General features: G+C 44.0%; 1 protein-coding gene across 2 annotated transcripts in view; it reads left to right on the top strand.

The window, feature by feature from the left end:
• Positions 1 to 22,606, top strand: part of MYO7B (myosin VIIB) — a 1,466,311-nt gene that overhangs the window by 1,232,848 nt on the left and 210,857 nt on the right. For both annotated transcript variants that reach the window (XM_069213753.1, XM_069213751.1), the window contains one exon: positions 14,356 to 14,513. In XM_069213753.1, coding sequence (XP_069069854.1) covers positions 14,356 to 14,513 — 158 coding nt within the window. The remainder of the gene's footprint in view (positions 1 to 14,355; positions 14,514 to 22,606) is intronic.

The following is a 22,606-nucleotide window of genomic DNA, read 5'->3' as shown; positions in this document are numbered from 1 at the left end:
ATCATCAGACTACCTAGTAATGGAACTCTCTGACTGCAGTCCCTTGATGTCGGGCTGTCCCTGGGGCAGACCGCTCTCCCTGATCCCTACTTGGTGGCTTCAGCCTTCTGCTCTCGAGAACCACCTGTTCCGCAAGGCCCTAGCTGGGAAGTTCAAGGTCTACTTTGATCATAACAAGAGCACAGCCTGTACTTTGGTGGCAAAGTGGGAGGCTTTTAAGATGGTCATTCGAAGTGAGTGCATACAGGCCCTGGTGCAGGTCTGCCCCAGCATCCTACGTAATCTTGAGTCCGCCGAGTAGGAGTATGTGGAGACCAAATGTAGAGTGACCTCCAGGCTCCTGCTTCTGTCCTCTTTGAACCCTCTCTGGGAGGCAGAGGCCCGGCTGCTAGAGCGTCTCCACTGTTTGGATAATGCCACATACCTTGCTAGGATGCATATAGAAGGGAACAGATCTGTTAGCTTGTTAACATTGCTTGTCAACAGGGACGCATATCAACCCCTGTCACCATAATTCGTGCCCTAGATGGGGGCCTTCTTCATACAACAAGAAATCCATGCTGTATTCACTTCCTATTATGTTGATATCTACCCCCCTTGCCAGAATGTCTTTCCCCGGCCCTTCAGGCTTTCATGCAATAAGCTCACCTCGCTAAACTGTCTCCTGTGGAGCAGGGGGAGCTCAAAGCCCCCCTCAAAACCCAGGAGGGGTGATAGCAACTACAGCAATAGCTTCTAGCAAATCACCTGGAACACACTGCCTCCCAGCTGACTTCTATAAGACAGTGCTGGCACATTGACCCTTAAACTCCTCCATCTAGATGAGGAGGCTCTGGCAGCGGGAACCCTTCCTGGCACTCTCCGGGGGGGGGGGCATCTATAGCCTCTTTACTGAAGCCGGGCAAAGGTCCGCTGGACCCTGAGCCGTATCACCCCATTGCAATTATGAATATAGATTATAAAATACTGAGCCTGTTACTGTCCTGTAGGATCCAGCCACCTTTGCCTTGATTGATTCATGTGGACCAGAATGGCCTCGCTATGCGTACATGGTCTATTTTGTATTATAGAAGCAGTTTGTGATAGCTGGCCTACAGTGAAGCCCTAATGTTAGATATCCACAAGGCTGTCAGCTCCCTCACCTGGGACTACCTTTTTGAGGTCCTGGCGGAGTTTGGCCTTGGTCCCTATTTAATGGAATTGATCCGATTGTTGTATCCATCCCCTACTGCCAGAACACATATTGGAGGAACCAGTTTGGATCCCATTGAGATCTGCTGCAGCACTTGAGAGGGGTGCCACCTTTCCTCCCTCCTGTTTGCCTTGGCAATGGAGCCCCTCGTCTCCAGGGCATGGATCAAGGGGGCTCTTTGGGGCATCTCCTTACCCAATGGCATTCACATGATTTCGCTTTATGCCTTTTGGGTATCCCTACCGATCTCGTCTCGGTAGCCTCGCTCCTAGCAGACTTTGGGTGTGAGTTGGGACTGCTAGTTAGCTGGAATAAATCCAGCTTGTTCCCACTGGCGCTTATGGGCATGGCAGGGCACGTAGATCTGGAGGGAATTCCAATCCAATGGGAACCTACAGTATTTTGTTACTTGGGAGGGTCCAGATTTATCATGCCACCCTGAACCAGTACAAAGGGTATTTACTGTCGGTAACAGCAGCTCTTTGCACCCAGTTCCCATTCAGGGCCTCCCATCCATTCTCGGTAGCGGGACAGGTGGCAATAGCTAAGAGAGTGATCTTCCCCCAACTTCTACACTATTTTGTTAACCTCCCTATTGTTATACCTCAGTTGTTTTTTTGAGAGCTTCATGCTCTCCTGGGGGCCATATGCTGGCATATGTCGCATAAACAGGTCTCCCTGACCAAGCTTCAGCACCCGCGGAGTATGGTGGTCTAGGGGCTCCTAATCTTGAGCACTACTATTTGGCAGCCCAACTGCAGTGGCTGTCCTGTTAGCTGGTGGGCTGCTTTGTGGCTGATGTAGGGTCCCTCGGTCCCCCCATATCTTGCGGATCCCTCGGCCCCCTCTTATCTGGCAGCTCATTCCTCCCTCTTACCTACCTACCTAGGAATCAACAAATCCTTCTAAGGGTGGCCCTCACCAGTTTAAAGGGGCACTTCATCAATAGTACTCTTTGCCACCATGTGCCTCAGCAATTCCACTGCTGGGCTTCCTGACTCAGGGGCTACCTCTCTGGTGACCAGCTCAGAATGTGAGAGGAGGCTGGTCTTTCCAGTCTTCGTGATCTCTTTGAGAGCGGCCATATATTGGTGTTTGATATGCTGACAAACCAGTACGCATTCCCTGAGGGACAATTTCTCTCTTCTGTTTCCTTAAGAGGAGCGATAATGGACACTTGGGTTACACAAGACTAGGAACCGGGCACGATTTGACATTTGAGATGCTGACCAACCAATACGTATTCCATGAAAGCCAATTTCTCTACTATGCTTCCTTAAAAGGGGTGATAATGGATACTTGGGCTACACAAGATGAGAGACCGGCTATGTACCAACTTTTTCAAACACCCTCACACAATGGGCTCAGGCCGAAGACTAATTATGTGGCTCTGCAGAGCTCTTGTGGACCATCCTCAACAGTGTCATCAACCATTACGGGATCCTTGAGAAGCAGTAAAAAGTGGGAGAAGACCCAGGCCTATCCATGACATATATCCCGTAATTCATGGCTTAAATTGATTACATCTTTATATTATGCACAGGTTGTATTTCTCTCCCAAGTACACTGCCCATATATTTCTGGCAATGAAGGATGTCTGTGCAAGATGCAACTCTTTGGGTGCAGACTTGAAACGTTTCTTATAGGGTTACCCTCAACTCCGTTCATATTAGAGCACCATGCTATCTTACCTAGAGCGTGTCACTGCAATCCCCAACATCTCCTTCTGGGTAGTGGTTTCACTGGAACTTTATCCCAGATGGCATAGAGTAGCAGCACGCTTCCTAGACCTGGCTTTGGTCCTAGCTAAGGAAACCATCACAGCGCATTGGAAGTAATCCCACCCTCCAACCCCTGAGCACTAGTGACTAACGTTTACTCACTAGTCCATTGCTGAGGTGATGGCACTCGACCGAGACAACTCTAGGGGCGTCCATCATCACCCAATGGCCTAGACATGGTAAGAGCTTCTTTCTCTACTAAATGACCCCCCATCAGGCTGTTCCTCATATACTACACCTATTACCCTGTAATTCCTCATGATACACCAGAGGCAGCTGCCCCTCCTAATGCCCTTTCTTATGGTCCCTGGATGATGTGTATGTCACCGACTTTATACAGCACTGCTGCCCTACTCCCTTGCCCCCTCCTTCCTTCCTCCTTTTCCTCCTCCCCCACAATCTACTGCTCGTGACACCCTCCCCCCAACACACACTTGATTCCATGGGCTGAATTTAAGAACAGTGGCGCTGCATCCAATGCAGCGCCAATTTTCTTGCACCCCTCCCCCCCCAGCACTACCATGTGTGAGCCATTTTTAAGAGACGGCGTACCAGGGTGGCAGTTAGAACAATAGCATCAACATTTTTTACGCTATTGTGGCGCTTTGCTACACTAGTGAAAAAATGTTGACGCTAGTGTAGCAAAGTTCAAGGAGGCTCATTGATTTAAATGGGTCCATCATTTTAACGCCTGCTCTGAGGAGGCATTAAAAATAACAGAAAAAATGGCGCAGTGAAATCTTTTCAATTTCACTGCCCCATTTTTCAGGCCTCCCCTTACATACGTTATGCCTAGCGCAGGCATAATGTGGCGGAAGGGATTACAAAGTAGGCGTAATGCATGCATTGCTCCACTTTGTAAATATGGCGCTGGGAAAAGGCCATCTTAGCGCCGCCTTAGCATTAAAAAAATGATGCTAAGTCGGCACTGAAGTGGCACAAGGGGCTCTTAAATCTGCCCTCATGTCTTGCCTACATGTCTGCAGTGTGACAATTATGTATAAGCATGATCTATGTCCACTCAATTCCACTGTTTGTTGTCATTGTATTCTGAAAAAAACTTAAATAAATATACATGTTTAAAAAAAGTGGTTCCACAGAGTTCCCTGTCAAATTCATAATTCTACTTCTAAGTATCCATGGACAGTACTGGTAAATTTCTCAGACTGTTGTGGAAAAGAACACATCCTGGCTAAAGCGATTAATCAAAAGTCATTTGGTTCCCTGATGACTTTTCTTTCCAGGCCTTTTCAGGCATGACTGCCGCCTCTGATTTGATTTGATTTATTTTTGTAAAGCTCGGCGTGTGCCAGAAGGTGTCTCAGCACTAGGAGTCCACTACACCAACTGTGATCCAAACTAGAGTGGAAGAGCAAAAAGCCAGGTTTTCAACTGTTTTCTGAAAATCTGCATGTTTGATTGGTTTTTCAAATGTTCTAGAATATAATTCCAGAGCTTGTAGGTGTGGTAAATATAACCACTTCTGTCCCAAGTGGCTCTGTGAATTTTAGGCACCACAACTTTTTTGGAGACTGCAGTTCATAAATACGTGTCTGGTAAATACGATGAGAATCTTCTTTTGAAGTACTCGGGGCCAGACAAATTAAGTGCTTTTTGAGCTGTACACAGCACTTTAGCTACAACCCTCTTTTTAACCGGGAGCCAATGTAGTTCCTTCAATGCTTTCGAGACAGAGTCAAACCTTATTATATTTTTAAGCAGAAGAGCTACTGCTTCTGTATCCTCTGCAACTTCTTTAACATCGCTTGCTGTAAGCCCAAATAGAGGGCATAGCAATAATCCAGTCTTGCGAAAACCAGGGAAATGATGACGGTTTTCCTAGGATAATAAGAAATATGGGGTAACATTTTCTTTAGTGTTTTTAGCACGCCAAAAAAGCAGGCTGTCACAAGCTGATTGGTCTGATCCATGATGGTGAGTTTGGAATCTAACATGATTCCCAAATTGTTCACCTTCAATACATGAGAAGGCAGGGGGCCCAGAGTCTGTGGCCACCAGGCGCTATCCCAAAAAGAGATATTGGGCCAGATGTATGATTCTGGCCCATTGCGATTCGGTAATTGCGATTTTTAAGAAATCGTTATTACCGAATCGCAAAGGGCCATGTATCACATTTGCGAATCGGTAATAGCGATTTCTTAAAAATCTCACATGCAATTACCGAATCGCAAATTGCGATACTGGCCCCATTCGCAGCTATGGGCCTCTTGGCCCATAGCTGCAAATTTTTTGCATTTCCTAAATTGCGATTTCTGAACCAGAAATCGCAATTTGGGAAATGCGAAAGGCCAGGGTGCTGGGGGCCTAAGGCCCCCTCTCCTGCACCCCAATTTATTTATTTTTTACCATGTAAAGTACACACATGCCAAAAGGGCATGTGTGCTTTACATATTATTACATTTAAAAATGCAGTTTTACTGCATTTTTAAATTTTGCACCAGATTACCACCTGGTTGCAGACAATGGTATTTTACATGTGCAAAATACCATTCTGCGAAAAATCACAATTTGCGTTTTTTTGCAGAATTGCCTTGTGACCTGGATTTAGCGAATCGCAAAATGCGATTCGCAAAATCCAGGTCGCAAAGCAAAAAAATCACAATTTTTGCGATTTCTATTTTGTGGTCTGCGAATGCCTTTGATGCATTGCAGACCATGATTTTGCACTCGCAAACGGCCGATTGCGCCGTTTGCGAGTGCAAAATATTTTGATAAATCTGGCCCATTGTTTCCAAAAATTAGCACCTCTGTCTTCCTAGAGTTTAGCTTAAGGCAGTGGATGCTCATCCAGGTCACTATGGCTCACATACAGTTAGTAACTCGATCAGCCACCTCTCCAATTTTGTTAGCAATGGATGCTACTAATTGAGCATTGTCAGCATAGGAGATAGTTGAGAAGCCAGATGTTCTTATCAGTTTTGCTGATGGAGCCATGTATAGGTGAAATAATTTGGGTCTTAATGTTGACCCTTGGAGACGCCACATGGCAGAGAGAATGGTTTTGAGGTGAAATCTCCTAGGGCCATTGATTGTCATCAAGAAAGAAGCCAAGGAGAATAAGAGCAGCATCGCTGATACCCACTTCTGCCATATGATGTTTCAGGACTAGGTGACTAACAGTGTCAAAGGCTACGGATAGGTCCAAAAGGAAAACCTTAGCCTTCCCACCTTTATTCATAATGACCTGAATTTCCTCTGTGGCTACTGTCAGAGCCGTTTCCATACTGTGAGCTTTTCTAAACCTAAAATGAGCCTCATCTAGAGTATCATTTTGGTCCATAAATTCAGAGATCGAAATGTTTAAATTTCTCTCTAAGACTTTTGCTGTAATAGGGAGCCAGGAAATTGGACCGTAGTTCTTCTCTTTATTTGGATTTAAAGTTGTTTTTTAGTAGCGGGAGAATAGAAGCCTCTTTCCACTTTTTGTGAAATATTCCTGCCAAAATTATTCCGTAGTGTGGTAAGAGGCCTGGCAATACATGCTGCAAACTCTTGCAGCAATTTGGGGGGCACTGGTCTGCTGGGGCACCTGATCTAGTAATCCCTATCTATTTCACTACTCACTCCATTGTTAGAAGTGGACAACTATGGAAGCCCAAACTCTTAGTAGCTGGGGAAAAATCCTCTGCAAGCTGACAGTTTGTCTTCTGACTTGCATTCAACTCCTCATAGATGGCCTTTACCTTTTTAAAGAAAGAAACAGCTAAACAATCACAAAGCTGCTGACTAGAAGTTAGTGAGCCAGCAATAGGTGGAGGGGACTTGATAGTAGCTGCAACGTGTGGAATAACTCCTTAGGGGAACTGGTGGCTAGTTTGATTTTTTCTGTGAAATACTTGTTTTTTCCACCTCAATCAATGACTTATACTCCTTAATGACCAGTTTGTATTTCTTTCTCTCTTCTAAGGTATAATTGCTCTTCCAGACTTTTTCTTGTCGCCGACAAGTCTTTTCCAGCTCCATGAGTAAGTGTGAGTACCAGGGAGCTGTTGGGCACGTTCTACGATTTTCCACCATCTTAACAGGGGCCAACTGGTGTAATCTTTCAATAATCAAGCCGAAAGAGCTACCTGCAGCTTCTTGAAGGTCGCCACATAAGGATGATGTCGAGGCCTCTAAGATCTCAGCTAGTTCTTTCTTATTAATTGTACTCCAGGCCCTGATGGCTTTTACCTGCCTAGCGTTTTTATTTGTCATAGTCACAGGTGTAAGAATGATAGTAAATCACACAATCATGTGATCAGACCACGTGACAGGAAGAGTCTCCTCCCAATGTAGGTCAAGGTGATTTGAAAACATTCCGTCTAGAGTGTGACCTGCAGTATGTGTAGATGTATTTACCAACAATTTCAAATCAGATCCATTCAGATTATCAATAAGCAATAGAATCCTTGTCAGAGACATCTTCCAAATAAAAACTGAAACAGGTTTGAAGTTTTTAAGCAGCTGGGGTGCAGGGCCCTTTGTTTCAGCAGCATAAACTGAGGGTACTTTATAAGGGTCATTTTCATGTCACTACCGCACACAAATCAATACAGGACTTTCTAATTACTTTACAGAGTGATAAGACTGACTAAGGGGTGTTTCATGTATTTCTATCACTCTGGTTTACAGATGTTTCAGGGATGTATTTGTTTTAAGTGAATTTATTGACATGTATCCATATCTGAGATGCATTTTGGGGTATTACTGGCTGATAAATTGCATTATTTTGAATCACAATATTGTACTTCCCCCTGTTATATCTGAAGGCTTGTTATTTTTTAAGCATTTCGAAAAGGATAGGGGGGATTACCCCGCTAAATATGATAAAAAATTATAAAGCCAAGTGCACCCCAGCCGCCATGTACGGGTCTGGAATTTGGGGATACACCAATTGTAACCTGGTGCAGACGGTCGAAAATGATTTTATAAGACATCTATTTATGGTAACAAATGGTACATCATCATACATTATCCACTCAGAACTGGGGCTCCCCTTTATTACTGACTTGATAAAGATTCAACCCTTATTGCTATGGCACAAAGTCTGGACCTCGGAACATACTGAACTAAATAAGGCCATTTTGACTGACTGCATGGAGTCTATATATGCAGCAAGGGTGCCCTGGCTAAGATACATTATGACCTTTTTTGAAAACATGGGCAATAAAGCTTATTACACAAACCCAGCTTCGCTGGTAAAAATCTCTAGGAAGGACCTGAGTGCTCTGGCATTAAAATATCTAGAAGATTTACGATGGGAGTTCGAATCAAAAAAGCCCACCGTCACTCGCAATCAAATAATTCTGTCGACGGAGGCCATTCAGCCTTATTTGACGAATGTGATAAATCCCCGCCACCGTTTTGTTCTCACCAGACGGAGGCTAGATATATTCCACCGTTTAGTGACCTTTCCAACTATGAATGATTGAAGCACCACCCTGAAGGCTTGTCCATGTGATGCAAAGGCACCCCAAACCACAATTCATGTGGTTTTATTTTGTAAATTCTATGCCAAGCAAAGAAAGCGCTTAGTAGCCCCTCTTCTAAGGTTAATTAATCTGCCCCAGTGTCGTACCGCTTATGCCAGCCTCCAGGTGCTATCCTCCATTGAGATGTGCAGAACTTTGGCCAATTTTTTATGCTCCGTATTAAATACAAGAAAGCGCATGGGGGTAGCAATGTAATTTTAACTAGTTTACCCAACGATTCGTATCTAGGAAATGTTTCTTAAAGAATTTTTTTTTTTTTTTCATGTATGGATCTTTTTATTATTGTAAATCATTAATATTTTAGCTTATTTATTGTATTTATTGTATATTGAAATGTAAAATATTTTGATATTTCTTTCTCGGACATCCACTGCGTGGGTGCAAATCCATGGCATTCTTTGTTGGAGTGTGGGTCTCCTACTTTCCTGGGGTGGGAGCAGGCAGTTGTTGGGGTAGGTGAGGGGATGGGGGTAAAGAGGGCTGGGACCTGGTGGATGGTTGGGTGGTGGTTGCACATGGGTGGTTTAAATAGGAATATGGCAATATCTTATTGGCTTCAATCTCTTTTTGATTTTAACAGAGGCATCCATCCTTATCGGCAGAGAGACCCACCAAGGGTGTGGTTAGAAGTGTGTCCTGTAATATGAGGGGGGGGAAATAGCAGGTGCAAAGTTCATGCTGCTATGAGCTGTTTAGCCACCTGCAATCCAGATGTTAAATTCCTACAAGAAACCAATTTTAAATATAACAATCCTAATTGGTTGTAATTTCCTCCAGAAACAGGAATTAGCTGCCCTAAAGAAGAATACAAAGCAATCTCAGTTTAAGACAGCAGGTTTTATTGCTACATTTAAGTGTGATTTCGGTCTTATAGATCCGTGGTGATCCCAATTTTCCTCTATGTAGACAATATACCTGTCATGCAGCCAGGTACAGTTTTTAGGAGGCTTGGGTTCTTGAATTATTATAAAGAGTGTTTTTACCAATAACTCAGTGATTTTTGTTGATTTTAAATTGGAGCGTGGTAACTCTTTAAGTAGAAGGCAGAGTTTCAATAAACTTCTATTTTTAGAGCTTGCATGGGTTGCATCGACGTGCCTTTTTTAATGGATTTCTTCCAAATTAATGGAGAACCTGCCTCTTTAAGGCACCATGGAGAGGGCAAGCGATAGCGCATTCCTCAATAATGGCAAAAAACAGAAGGAATTTGATCTTTGATCTCGGGCCAGCCAAACACACATGCGCTGTAGGCTCTCTCCAGCTCAGCAACACAGCCAATCCTGGCGCTGCTCTGAGCAGCGTCAGGATTGGCACTGGGATGGCTGGGAGCCTGTGCCTGCAGCAAGGAGCTTCAAGGGACAGAGGAGCAGTGGAGGAGGTAAGTGTTTTAAAAAAAATGAAAATAAATGTTTATTCCCTTCCTCCCCCCCTCGCGCCTCCCCGCCCTACCCCTTCCACGGCGCGCGAGCCGCTACTGTGTTTGTTTTATAATAATTCAATGTTCTCAGGTATTTCTGTAAAATTTGTCTTGCATTTTTGTCCTGAATTTTGACCCTTTGTCCTGAATTTTCACTGTCACTGTCCAGAATTTGACCTTCTTACCAGGTAGTCACCCTATTGACCACACCGGATTGTTGCTCTGGGCTCCCAAGCCCCTCCTTCTCGAGGATTTGGGATCGCCAAAGATTTTGGTTCCCACCAGGGAACCCCCAGGGATTTGCTGATTAAACACCCCAGTGTTGGCATGAAATGTGCCTCAGGGTATGTGGAGTCCATAATGTATCTCAAAAAGAAGTTGAGTGTGGAGGCCCGCAGCTTCACATCTACACCATCAACTCACTAGCCACACTCCCTTTAAAAGGTTTTTTTATTTTACAGTTAACATTTTTGTATACATGTTAACTGTTCACATTTTATATGTATATAGTTGCTGTCATTATAATGTGCTGCTTTCTTTCTCCTCTGTTGCGTACAATGAGGCGGGTCAGGTGGTGCTTTTTTCTGTTGGAGAGAGTAGGTTTTTTCATTTTACGTTTAAAACAATTGTTACATTAGTTTTAGGAGTGTTTGGTTGTTAGCTTTTTTAATGTTTAGGGGTTCTGAGTTCTTTAACAATTACTTATATTTACTTACTTTTTCTGTCAAGTTTATTGTTTATTGTTTAAGAAGTTGGGCCCAGATTTAAGGTAGTGACAGGAAAAATAATAACATACCTTTTTAAAGAAATGTAAATCCTGAGAATACAAAAAAATGGTATGATGAATTTATCTCTGCATGATTTGCTTGATGAATTCACTCCATTTTCGTGATATTGCAGCATATGCTATGTATTGCTCTCTTGCAGAATGACACTTGTTGATCTCTCACAACTAGGACAAGAGAAGAAGGAGCCTGCAGGTTGCATAGAATAGAGCAGGTTCACAAGAGTAGCTGTCGCCCAGTAGTACAGCAAGGGTGTTGTGGCCCCTAATACAAGCAAGAAAAATGTTGTGCCTCACCTACCTCTTCATTATTAAAACACAGCCACAATTAGGATGCAGCTGGTCCTTTGCATCCCTGGGCATCGGTACCACTGCACCTACTGTACTAATAATAGCTGTGCCACTGTTTCAAGTATTTGAGTGTTTTATTCTACTCATCTCCTGTCTCAGCCGGTTGCTCCTTTCGTGCCCTTCCCTTTAATTCCCTCTGCTCCATATCAGCTTGTAATCTGTTCCTGTCTTCACTACCTCATAATCATCCTTATTTCCTTCCTTCTTATTCTACTTCAGTGCTCTTTCCTTTGCTTCCTTTTATCTTCTCCTTTGTCAACATATCCTCGCTCTGCTCCACTTTCCCTTTCTCCTCGCCTATCTCTTTGATCAACCTTCCACCCTACTCTCCTTCAATTTTTATTAAATCTCTTGTCATCTATTTCCATTTACCTCATTCCCTTTATGTCTTTCTCTTGTCTTCGCTTCTCTGTCATACTCTTCTCCTTCTTCCCATCCTCTCACATGCCCTGAGCTCTGCCCCTTCCTTCTCTACCATATTCCATTTGGTTTTTCTTATCTTCTTTCTATCTCTCTTGTCCTTTCCTCATTCACTGTTCTCTCAGGAAGTAGTCTGTGTGTTACCACTCATCCTTTCATTACTTACTCCTTATCCTTTGCTCTTCATCAGTCCATTGTCCTTTCCTCTCCTTTTTCTCTTCCTTCTTCTCATCTGTATTACCTAAAACCTTGTCCTCTCTTTCTCCATTTTTTACTCTCTGCTGTATCAATTTCTGCACTCCCCTTTTTTCTTTGCTCATTCTCTGTTTTCCTCTTCATTTTCCTTTCCCTATCTTCTTTCTTTCTTTCCCCTGCTATCTCCTTCTTTCTATATTTTATTTTTTTCTGTGCTTGTCCTATCTTTTCCTCTCCAACACTGCTCATCCCACAGATCCCCACGCCTTTAACCCCTTGGGGAAGGGTAAGTAGAAACTTAGGCTGCAGGCAAACCAAAGGAGCACTCCTAGAAAATAAACTAAACGGGTCTGTTCGGTAACCTGTAGCCAGTGCAAAGCTCATTGGGGCCCATCAAGACTCTGGGCCCGGTGCCACTGTACCGGCTGCACCACAAACAACTAAGCCCTTGCTGTCACTCTAGGGCCAAATCCACGCACTGACACACTCATGCACTAGATTGGCCGACATGACACCTAAAATTCAGACACCTACATCTCTAAATGGATAGCATAATCCCCACAAACACCAGAGTCAGTCCCAATAAGAGTTTTTCCAGTACATGACATACTCCTTATCCATCAAGTTGCCAATACGGTAACCAGGCAGTTAAATATTGCCACGTAAGTGCCACAGGTACAAGCACGAGTGTAATCCCACTCCTTTCAAATTCATCACTGTGTGTTTCTCGCCTTCTAGAAGGCCACAATGGAATCTTTCCATATAGTGGTCCTTATAAAGTCTACTAAAGAGAGGCAAGACAAGAGAAGGAACTCCCCGGATCAGGACCTATAATTCTTAAGGAAGAACAGGAGGAGAGAAAGAGAGGTGGAATCCAAACCAAGAGAGCAAATAGTAAGCAAAAGTCAGCATCATCTTTCTACAGTCCTTCTCAGCCCATGGGACTGCTGTCATTTGATCTGTCATGACATGTGAACCTTGGAAAGACTTCAAGAACATCCTCAAATATAAGTGTTTTCACATCCTATCAGATTATCAGCTCAGTCAAATATTCAGCAGGGCTTTCCTAACATGGCTACTGTCTCATAATGGCTACTGGATATTTGTTATGGCTGTGGCTTAATTCCTAACACGTAATACCCAGCAATAAAAACATTAACTTTCTTTTGTTAATACCTAGCTTTTCACAGCCCAGTCAAACCAGGAGATACAGAATATGAGGACGGTGGCTGAAACTCCTAAATCTTTTGACCTGAAAAAAGAACATAGGGTTCATGAATCCACAGCTCATAACCTATGGTAGGGTATACTACCAGTAGGTGCTTAAAAACCCCTGCTGGCAGGAGCAACACAGCATCAGCATTGACAGAAGCCGCCACAGAGCAACCCGTCTGCCAAAGACTGAAGCTGACCACCAGTGGAAAAGGAAAGCAGAATCCATCAGCAGTGCTTACCAGAGCCCTTCCTGCCACCAGGCAAATAATTGTGCTCTGTCCTGTACCGGCTGGTGAAGGAGGTGCAAGCCTTGATCCCAAAAAAGATGGTTGAGAATAATATGAAACATCATGGGAACAAAGAGATTTACTCCAAGTATTTAGTGATCAGAAAAAAGGATCAAAATTCCAGTCAGCACAAGATTTAAGATCCACAAGCAATTTGATGAAATAAAAAATAGAATGCTGTTGCTGCACCAGATTTACCCTGGTATACACTTGGAGGATTCATTATACACTATAGCTATAAAACATATAGTTTCATACACAGATTGTCAAGAAATTCTGAACTCTTCTGCACCTTTAAATCTGCAAGCAACATTATCAGTACAGTCCTCTTCTTTGGCCTAATACCAGTCAAACACTTTGAAAGTGTATTTTGGCAGTGGCAGGCTCTCCCTACTGTTAAGGGATCATTGTCTAGCCCTACTTGGAAGACTGGTTGATCAAGGGCCACGTGCATCAAAAGGTAGTGATGAATTAAAAAAATATGATAGATATGTATCATAGCTTAGATGCAGTAAAGTAAAGTTGACCAGTTACACTAACACCTTTAAAATCATTCAGTACTTAGGAGCAGTCATGGTCCCAGTGTTGGAACAAGTGTACCTTTTGAGGGACAATTTGGCTCATATGCTGTGCAAATGTTATCAACTAGAAAAGTTCACATCCCCTCTCATATGGACTCCATTGTAGTATCTTCTACCTCTAGGCTGTGTATAGGGCCTTTGCATGCAGATTATTTACATTTTAGTAGACAGTATTGGGACAGCAAGTTATTTGGCTTCCTGGTGGTGTCGGAAGAAGTGCATGATAAAAACAGGTTACACAGAGTGCCCTTCCAGATGCCATTTCTTTCTCCTTTGATTTATTCAGGTCATTACATGCAGGCAACAGCACGTGTCCGCTAATCACAAACAGAAATATCATTGAGTCTTAAAAGTAATAAGGTTATTGATTAGCTCAGGTCAAGTCTACTGCTCCTGGAATTTCAAGTCTTTGTATCTATGTGACAGTCTCTTAAATCTATACAGAAGATAGGCTAACCCCCCAACAATAGGAAAAATATTATAATATCTAATTTCTGGTCCTCTTTGTAACCATGTGTAAATCTGTATTTGCAATTCCTCTCAGCCACTGTTTCCAAGGGTGAATAGATTTGATGATCCCAATCAGGATGATGCTGTTGAATGTAATTCATTACTAATGTTTCATTTTTTATTGCAGGCCTCCTGATGCAGGGTCAGTTACCAGTTCAGTGTTGCAGAGGCCTCGAGAAAAGGGGCACTTGTGGTCTATCTCCAAGGAACCCTTGAAACAGCCACTGCTGAAGAGAGTGTGTGCAGATGCCGACCTAAGGGATCATGCCTGTCAGGCATTTATTGATATCCTTTTATCAGCTCACATCTCCAATCCCATTCCCAAGTGAATGTTAGCCCCTGGTAACATTGACTTAAATGTGTATCAAACTCCAAACATTATTTGTTTGCAAGCTTGTACAATACATGAACATAGAAATGAGTGGAACTTGTTTTGAACAAGTTTCAACATCTCTCACATCATTGTCTGAAATGAAACCAAGGGTATTTTGAGCAATCAAATGCCTGAAAACTCATGCTGTGACAAATAGATTTTGCAGGCATGTTACAGAAATTGTGCCCCTTCCACAGCAAAATGGAATACCATGCCATTTAACTAGATATGTAGTCTATGAAGGTGTTTGTAGCAAAGCTTGTTGTAACATAGACATAAGTGGTCCTCATGGTACACCATGCCTGCTCCAGCTTTGAAGCAAAGAAATAAAATACAGAGTTTTCTTCTTCAGCCTTCAGAACTGTAATTCTACAGCTACTACTATTGTCATTGGTTCTGGTTGGATTGGGCAAGTCTTTGTATGAGGCCTCAGCGTTGGTCAGAAAGGTCTTAGTTTCTGTTTCTACAGTTTGCCTCCAGGAGTTGTTTGGTCTGCCTCTCTTCTGTTTGCCCTTTGGGGTCCAGTGGAGAACTGTTCTTGTGCTAAAGCCTTGTTCTCTTGTGATAGTGTGTCTTATCAATCTCCATCTTCTTTTCATAATGATGGTGACCATGCTCTATTGCTTGCATCTGATCACAGTTTCTGTTTCTGATTGGAAATGTTTCACAGCCAGACATACTGCAATGTGTTTCTCTGGGTACTGCAGTGGAAGGCTGACAGTTTGGTAATGTTGTTTTTTGTCACCCACCAGCATTCTAATCCATTCAAGAGTTTGGACAGAATACAGCTTTGCTGAAGCCTCAGCTTGGTGGTGGTGTTATACTGAGATGACCGCCACACGTTATACAGTGTACTGAAAGCATTCCTGGCCTGCCTTGTTCACTCTGCTGTTGGTGTCACTGCCTGCCCCTCCATCATGTCCGTTGGTACTGCCTATGTAGGTGGATTCTTCAGTCATCTCCATCCACCTTGATAGATGAAGAGTTTCAGATGTTGAATGTCATGACTTCTGATTTCTTCTTGTTGACCTTCAGGTCCACTTGCTGTGTATAGATGTTGAGGCATGACAATTTTCCCTGCATATGCTGCAGTGTGTGAGAGAGAAAGGCTACATCACCTGTATCGTCAAGACCCTCCAGTGCAGAGAATAAGGTCCATCTAATGCCTGTGGCTTGGCCTTATGTTGTGCATTGCATTACCCAGTCAATGAGCTCAGCATAAAAGGAGCACTGACATCACACATCTCTGTCACACACCGGTCTTGATTTTAAAACTGTGCTCACCGTCTCCCATCTTGCAGGTAAAATTGTCATAGAAACTCCTGTTGAGGCAACTATCTGCTGTGGTAGGTCACAGGCTCTCAGTATATGCCATAGGCTATCAAACGCTTTCTCAAACTCAATAAAGTTGATGTACAGTTGTCTCTTCCACTCTGTTCACTGCTTTATGAGGTTGCTTAGAGCAATGGTTCCCAACCTTTTGACTTCTGTGAACCCCCACCTTATCATTACTGGAACCCAGGGACCCCCACTGAATCATTATTGGTATCCTAGGACCCCCCACTGAGTAATTACTGAAAGTTCGGGACCTAATCTATTAATATGATTTAATTTTCTAAGCAGTCGTGGTATCCCTGAGGAGGTTTTGCAGACTACCATGAGTCCCCAGACCACAGGTTGGGAACTACTGGCTTACAGTATTGATCTGATCAACACACCTCTAACCTTAAGGAACCAAGCCTTTTTTTCTCAGATGATTGTTCACAGCATCAGAGATGTACTGTATAATGATTTTCATCAGGAGTGTACTCAAGATTGACAGAAGTGTGATTCAACAGCAGTTGTAACAGTTGGTTAATGATCCTTTCTTTGGTTGCTTGACAATGATACCTTGGTTTCAGTCACCTAGTGCTGTCATTCCTTCCCAAATCAGTGTAAACAGTGGTTGGAGGATCTTGTGTGATGCTTCAGGGTCTGCCTTGAACATTTCGTATAGATGTTTTCATGGACAGGAACTTTTGTGTTCTTGAGAGATCGGATAGTGTTGACAAATTCTTCTTTCCGTGATGGAGCGTTTGTCACATATACGTCCATCTCTGCTTCTTGGATGTCCACTTTGCTTGTTGGTACTGGTCTATTCTTTGCAGTGCTCCCAGTGTGCTTCCTTCTCTTCCTCTTTTGTGAGTAGTTGTGAGGATTTGAGTGTACTGTATAATATGGCTGAGGGGCCCTATTGAACAGTACACTCACAAATAGCATCTGGGGCCCGGCCAGGCTTATTTACCTAGCTGCAAGCTCAACCCTAGGTAGCTGTGGCTGTGAGCAGTAAGGCTTAGTAAAGGAAATATGTGTAAAGTATTTAACTGCACAAAATAAGAATGCTTCGACACATGAAAAAAGAAGAAACCAGTTTATAAAAATAGATTATATTTTCATGAATTTTTGGAAAACTTGATGAATAAAATGCACTGGAGGATTCTGAAGATACAGATTTTAGAAGATATTATCACTTTTAAGTGGAACCACAAACAAGCACTGGTCAACTAAAAATTTGGAAAGTTTTGAAACATTTGAAACAGTTAGTTTGGATATTCCTGCCCAGGTTGGATGACCAATTCCGGCAGGACAGAGATCAAGGGCATCAGAGTGGACACTTTGGAATGTTACCCTTCCACCAGCGAGTTTTTGAAGCAAAATCCAAACTTTACAGGACAACTGTTATAGACATCAATGGAGTGGTCCTGATGCTGAGGGATGCAGGCAAAAGATGTGCAAAGTATGCTACTGTTGAGGTGCGGTCAACTAGCGTGTCTTTGTGCATGCTCCTGGGTTCACGGGTGAAGTGGGGTGAACTTGGCCACAGAGATCGGGGTCCTTTGAAGTCCTCTACACTGCAGGTGCTGGTCAGCCGATGCTGGGCTTCTGGCCATTCTCCACTGTAGTTGGGGTGAAATCCTTAGGTGGGATTAGTGTATCTTTGATGCGATGAATCGAGATTTGGATAGCACTCCTGGGTCAGGTAGACTCATGTTCAACTTTTGGCTATGTTGGATTTGTCCTCTTGGGTACTCGGCGACTGGTAGTGGCAAAATGTGTGCGGTGACTACAAACTTGTCAGTTTGGCTACTTCAGCTCTTGTGTCTCTTAGCTGGTTCCAGGAGATCAGCTGACTGATCCTTGGAGTCCCTGCTGTAGGCTGGTAATCAACTTTCCCCGAGCAGGAGCTGCAGGCACAGTCCTAACTTTGCTAGCGCAAAGTGCAGCAGGTGCAGTCCTTCCAACAGTGCAGCCTCTCTTTGTGCGGGTTCTAGGTCAGTTGAGCAGTCCTTCTTTGGTCCTCTCTCCAATTCCAGCATGATCTGAGAGATAGAGTGCCAGGGGTGCCATATTTATCACAGAAAAGTGCCCTGAAAGGACTACGTGGTCACTAGCCAATGGGCAACTTGGTCCCCTCCTACCTAATGACAAAGTTTCTCTGATTTGTGACATCTGCCTATCCCATTGTGCCACATTCTTGCCCTTTTCAAGATGGCACAACCCTTCCTTGGTCGTTAGGAGCCTGGTAGCCCACCTTAGAGGTGTGACTACCAGAGAGTTACACGCCCACAGTAGATCGGATTTGGGGGCGAGTTTTCCCTCCTTGACTCTGTCTCTACTTTGTCTTTAAGAACAAAAGACATCCTGCTCAGGGGTGTTGGCACTACTTCCCTCACAAAGGCAACTTCATCTTTGAAGCTCCCCTTTGGGTAATACCCTGAGTGGCCGTTCTCGGAGAGGAGGTGACACCTCACTCTGCAGCAACTGCCTTTGTTCCTGTGCTGGGAGACATTCACACATCTCCCAAGGCTGTCAAGAAGTTCTGTGTGCCAGGGCCTTTGTAAGGCCACTGTGCTAGCTGGGGCACAGAGTGCAAACTTTCTAAAAGTTGCTTAACTTTAAAAGTGGTATTAAATTCGACGTGGTTATCAGGTCGGGTTTAATGCCAAGATTAATTTGATACATTACATTACCCAGTTAGGTAGTCCAATTAAGAAGTTAGCCGGGTTGGGGTGCTAGTTGGTAACCCTGTGTAAGCCAATGGGGCTACTAACTTTATCCACAATAAAACAACAATTTGGAAGTGTTGCTGTTAAAATATATTAAAAATATGTCTTAACAAAATACAGCTCGCTGCCATAGGGATCTGTAGGTCTGCCTTAGGGGACACATATATATGGTGTTAAGGGATAGGGTAGCTTTGCTCTTGGTTTGAATGGCAAAGTCGAACTTGCAGTGAAAACAGTGTCCTTCCAGACTGCAGTGGCAGGCTGGGGGCCTTCTTGTACTTTGTCACACAGGGTGGCAGAAAATAATGCTGCAGCCCTGAGTGGACATTCTGCCTTACATGAGCTGGGTACCATATACTAGGGACTTATAAGTAAGTTATTCCTTGCCAATTGGGTGTATCCAATTAAACATATGATTTGTATAGGATCAGAACACTGGCACCAATGTCTAATTAACAGGCCTCAGTGCACTCTCTGAGTCAAAAAAACAGCAGCATCAGTCCAAAACTTTTTGGGGTGAATATGCAAAAAGAAGCATTTCTTTCCGGTAGTCTTCCCTGCTTGTCCTTGACAGGGGACTTGTATATTGGGAAAGAATTTACCACTGACTAACCTCATGATCTTGAAGTCCTTCCCATGTTCTCCCCTGCCTCCTCTCCTTGGCTGAAAAGATTATCCATGTATGCCCGGTTATCTGCTCTTGTCATTCCTTTAGTTTTTTGCTTCTGTGTACTGTTTCTTGCATTTTCCTGCAGCTTCTAAGATTTGAACTCCATTTTTGCTTCCCTGCTCTCTTTAGTAGCTTGCCATGTGTCTTATCTTTTGCTTCAAAACATATTTTATTGATTTTACAGCATATACAGGGTCCGATAAGCCAAAAAGTAAAGAGAAATAAGGCATGAGAAAGAAATGAAAAAACAAAAGCAAATATCTGCACGTCACTTAACCCCCTCCCACCCACATTTCAGTAAGAGGATACAAAGCAAGTCTATTAACCAGAGCACATCTGCCACTCTCCCTCAACCCCTGCTCAATCCCTACACAGTCAAATTTCATCATTCACCATTTGTCACATAGAACAAACAGGTTCCAACACAAAGCCCCTGTAATTTGCCCACATCTGCTATATCTTCAAATGTTTCTGCTTCCAGCCAAAGATTGTGGGGCTGTGGCCTTTCACTCCCTGGCTATGTCCTGCTTTACCAGAGTCAAACCCAGGAATAACGGCAACCAATCAAATCTATTACCGCACAATGTGTGTGATGTAGAGAAGAACAAGCGTTGTGTCCATAGGGACTGTCCGGTTCAGGTCCCCACCCCACCCTCACCACCGGTCCAAGGCAGGGCAGCCCCATACTGTGTGCAAAAATGTACCAACCCCTTCTCCACATCGAAGACAGGTCGGGAAGGCGATCATCCCTGTTCACCACATCCGACTTTGGGTGAAATATAGCCTATGGAGATATTTAAGCTGGATCAACCTAAGTTAAGCTGCAGTGGCCGCCTCCCTTGGCGCCCCCAGAGCCTCAGTCCAATCCTCACCTTCTAGAGCCCCTATATCAGCCTTCCACACTTGCCAGAGAGCAAGGAACTTATCTGAGCAGTTGGAGATGAGTGTCTGATAAATCTTTGCAATCTTGTGATCGCTCAGAATCCCCCATGATAAGTTTGTCGCCTAAAATGTTAAATTCAGGAAGGTCAGGCAGGGTTACAATGTATGGCAAAAGTGTTTGACAAAGCTGAAGGAGCAATGAAACTGACTACAATGAAGCGGGTATTCTTCCTGTGAAATCTGGAAGGATTTTAGGATTATCCCGTGCATCACATAGCCCAGAATGGAGATGCCTATTGGATTCTATCTCCGAAAACCCTCCAAAACCACCACCTGTGGCAGCAGATGGCCCTGCCACATCGGTGTCCACTGCATCAGCTTCCCCCACCACCCAATCCATTAGAGAGCATGTCTCTACTGAGTCAAGACTACTCTAGTTGCTGGAGGAAGACATTACAGTAGCCTCCACCTTGTAAATATGAAATGAGAAAAGTGTATCCCATCACCTCTTTTATGGAAGCATAGACAGGGTCACCTTGGACATTGTACCACCAGTCATTGATGACTAATAAATGCGATGCCATATAAGAATTCCATATCCATCGCTGCGATACCCTGCAATAAGTAGGTTCAAAGCATTTACCAAGGACAGTGAGAGGTGTACACACACTACACATGGCTGGAGACCCCTACAGGTGCCCTGGTTTGGAGGAGACATGAGCTGAGGCACACACAGAAACACAAGCCATACCAAGGCTTTCGGGGAGTGCACGAGGCCCCCACTAGGATAGAGGCGCTTCTCCCCTGATTGCTGCCCTAAACACATCAAACCTGTCAAACATAAACAAGACTGGCAGCCAGAGGAGTTGCGAAGGCAAAAGTATGGACAGTCTCCTAACAGGCTGACATGGCGGTGAGTATGGTGGAGATCCCCTGCCTCCTTGCCATCCCCGAGATCCAGCAGACTAGTCGGCTATAAACCCACTACCACTCCAATCAGAAAAGTCTGATTGGGTTGGGAAATAGTACTAAATACAGGACACAAAAGGACTGGAAATAGGCAGAAGGCACAACAACAATAACTCCCATTAGAATACAGGCAAAGAAGAGGGGCCCCTAAGACCACCACTAGACCCAGACATCAGCTTTCATTAACCCTGGTGGGAAACGCTAGGGTGGCCCTCAATCTACCAAGAATCTACTGAGGAGCTCATGGAAGCATAAACCTGCTAGACGGTTGCTCCAGGTCATACGTCTGTCCCAAGCACATGGAGGGTGCCAAGGGAATGGTGGCTCCTCAGTCTCTTCTACAAGCTTTCTGACCCCTGCAGAGCTATCAGAATGGGCAAAGATTAAGCCACCAAACCTACATAAGCCAGCAAAATTGATCAGTACATGGTGCAGAGTCCAAGACAGCATGAGTCAACATCCAAGGGCCACAGTTGTAATTCTGGCAGCCATACAGGGCACCAGGGCAGTTTTAGAGTAAAAAATAGATGCAATTGCAATAGATGTTAACCACCTCCATCTGGATCTGAGGAAGGTATCTGTAAGAGTGACAACCACAGAAGATGATATTACAGTCCTTAAAAATGAAGTCGTCAGTACAGGCCACTGTGGTGGGGCTCAGGTATAGTGCATCACAGATGGAGGAACACGTTGAAGATGCAGAGGTGCGCTCCTGCCGAAATAATATACGTCTGGTTAGCTTGCCAGAGCAGGCGGATGGGCAATCTGCAGAATTGTTCCTGGTAGACTGGATAGTCAACACATTGCAACTAAAGGGTCTCTCCACATACTTCTCGATTTAATGTGCCCATTGGGCACTGTTGGCTCCCCTGTGGCGGGTGCCTTGATAGTTGGTCTGTTCAATTTTAGAGATAGAGACACTGTATTCCAACATGTAAGTGCACACCGCATCCACAGTTTGAGAATCAGCAAACCCTAATATTCCCTGACTATACCCGCTGGGTGCATGAACTCCACGAAAACTTTATGCCAGTTAAAAACAACTGCTGAGAGAACATCAAATACGCTATAGCCTTATATTCCCAACCAAGATCAGGATACAAAATGATGGAAAAGTTATTTTTCATGACAACCCACAGGCGGCGATGGAATGGTAAGAACATCTGGGACTTTCTACCTGCCAATGGACCCAGGAATGGCATGGGTCCGCGAGAAAAGGAGGACATTGGTCCAACAGAAACAATGGGTATCTGTCCAACAGAGGTGAACTCTCCGCTGGAGGAGAATTTAAGTGATAGCACAGACACAGGTTGATTGTCAAGTTGAAACACTGAGTGGGTGAGAATCAACTGCAACAAATATTGTGGGGAACCGCTTCTATATAAATAAAATCCTACTCAAGTTATGCCCTAGGTACTTTGATATGACTAGCCCCAGG

Source organism: Pleurodeles waltl, chromosome 11 (genome assembly GCF_031143425.1).
Source record: "Pleurodeles waltl isolate 20211129_DDA chromosome 11, aPleWal1.hap1.20221129, whole genome shotgun sequence".
NCBI classification, from domain to species: Eukaryota; Metazoa; Chordata; class Amphibia; order Caudata; family Salamandridae; genus Pleurodeles; species Pleurodeles waltl.
This window is presented reverse-complemented; position numbering and strand designations above follow the sequence as displayed.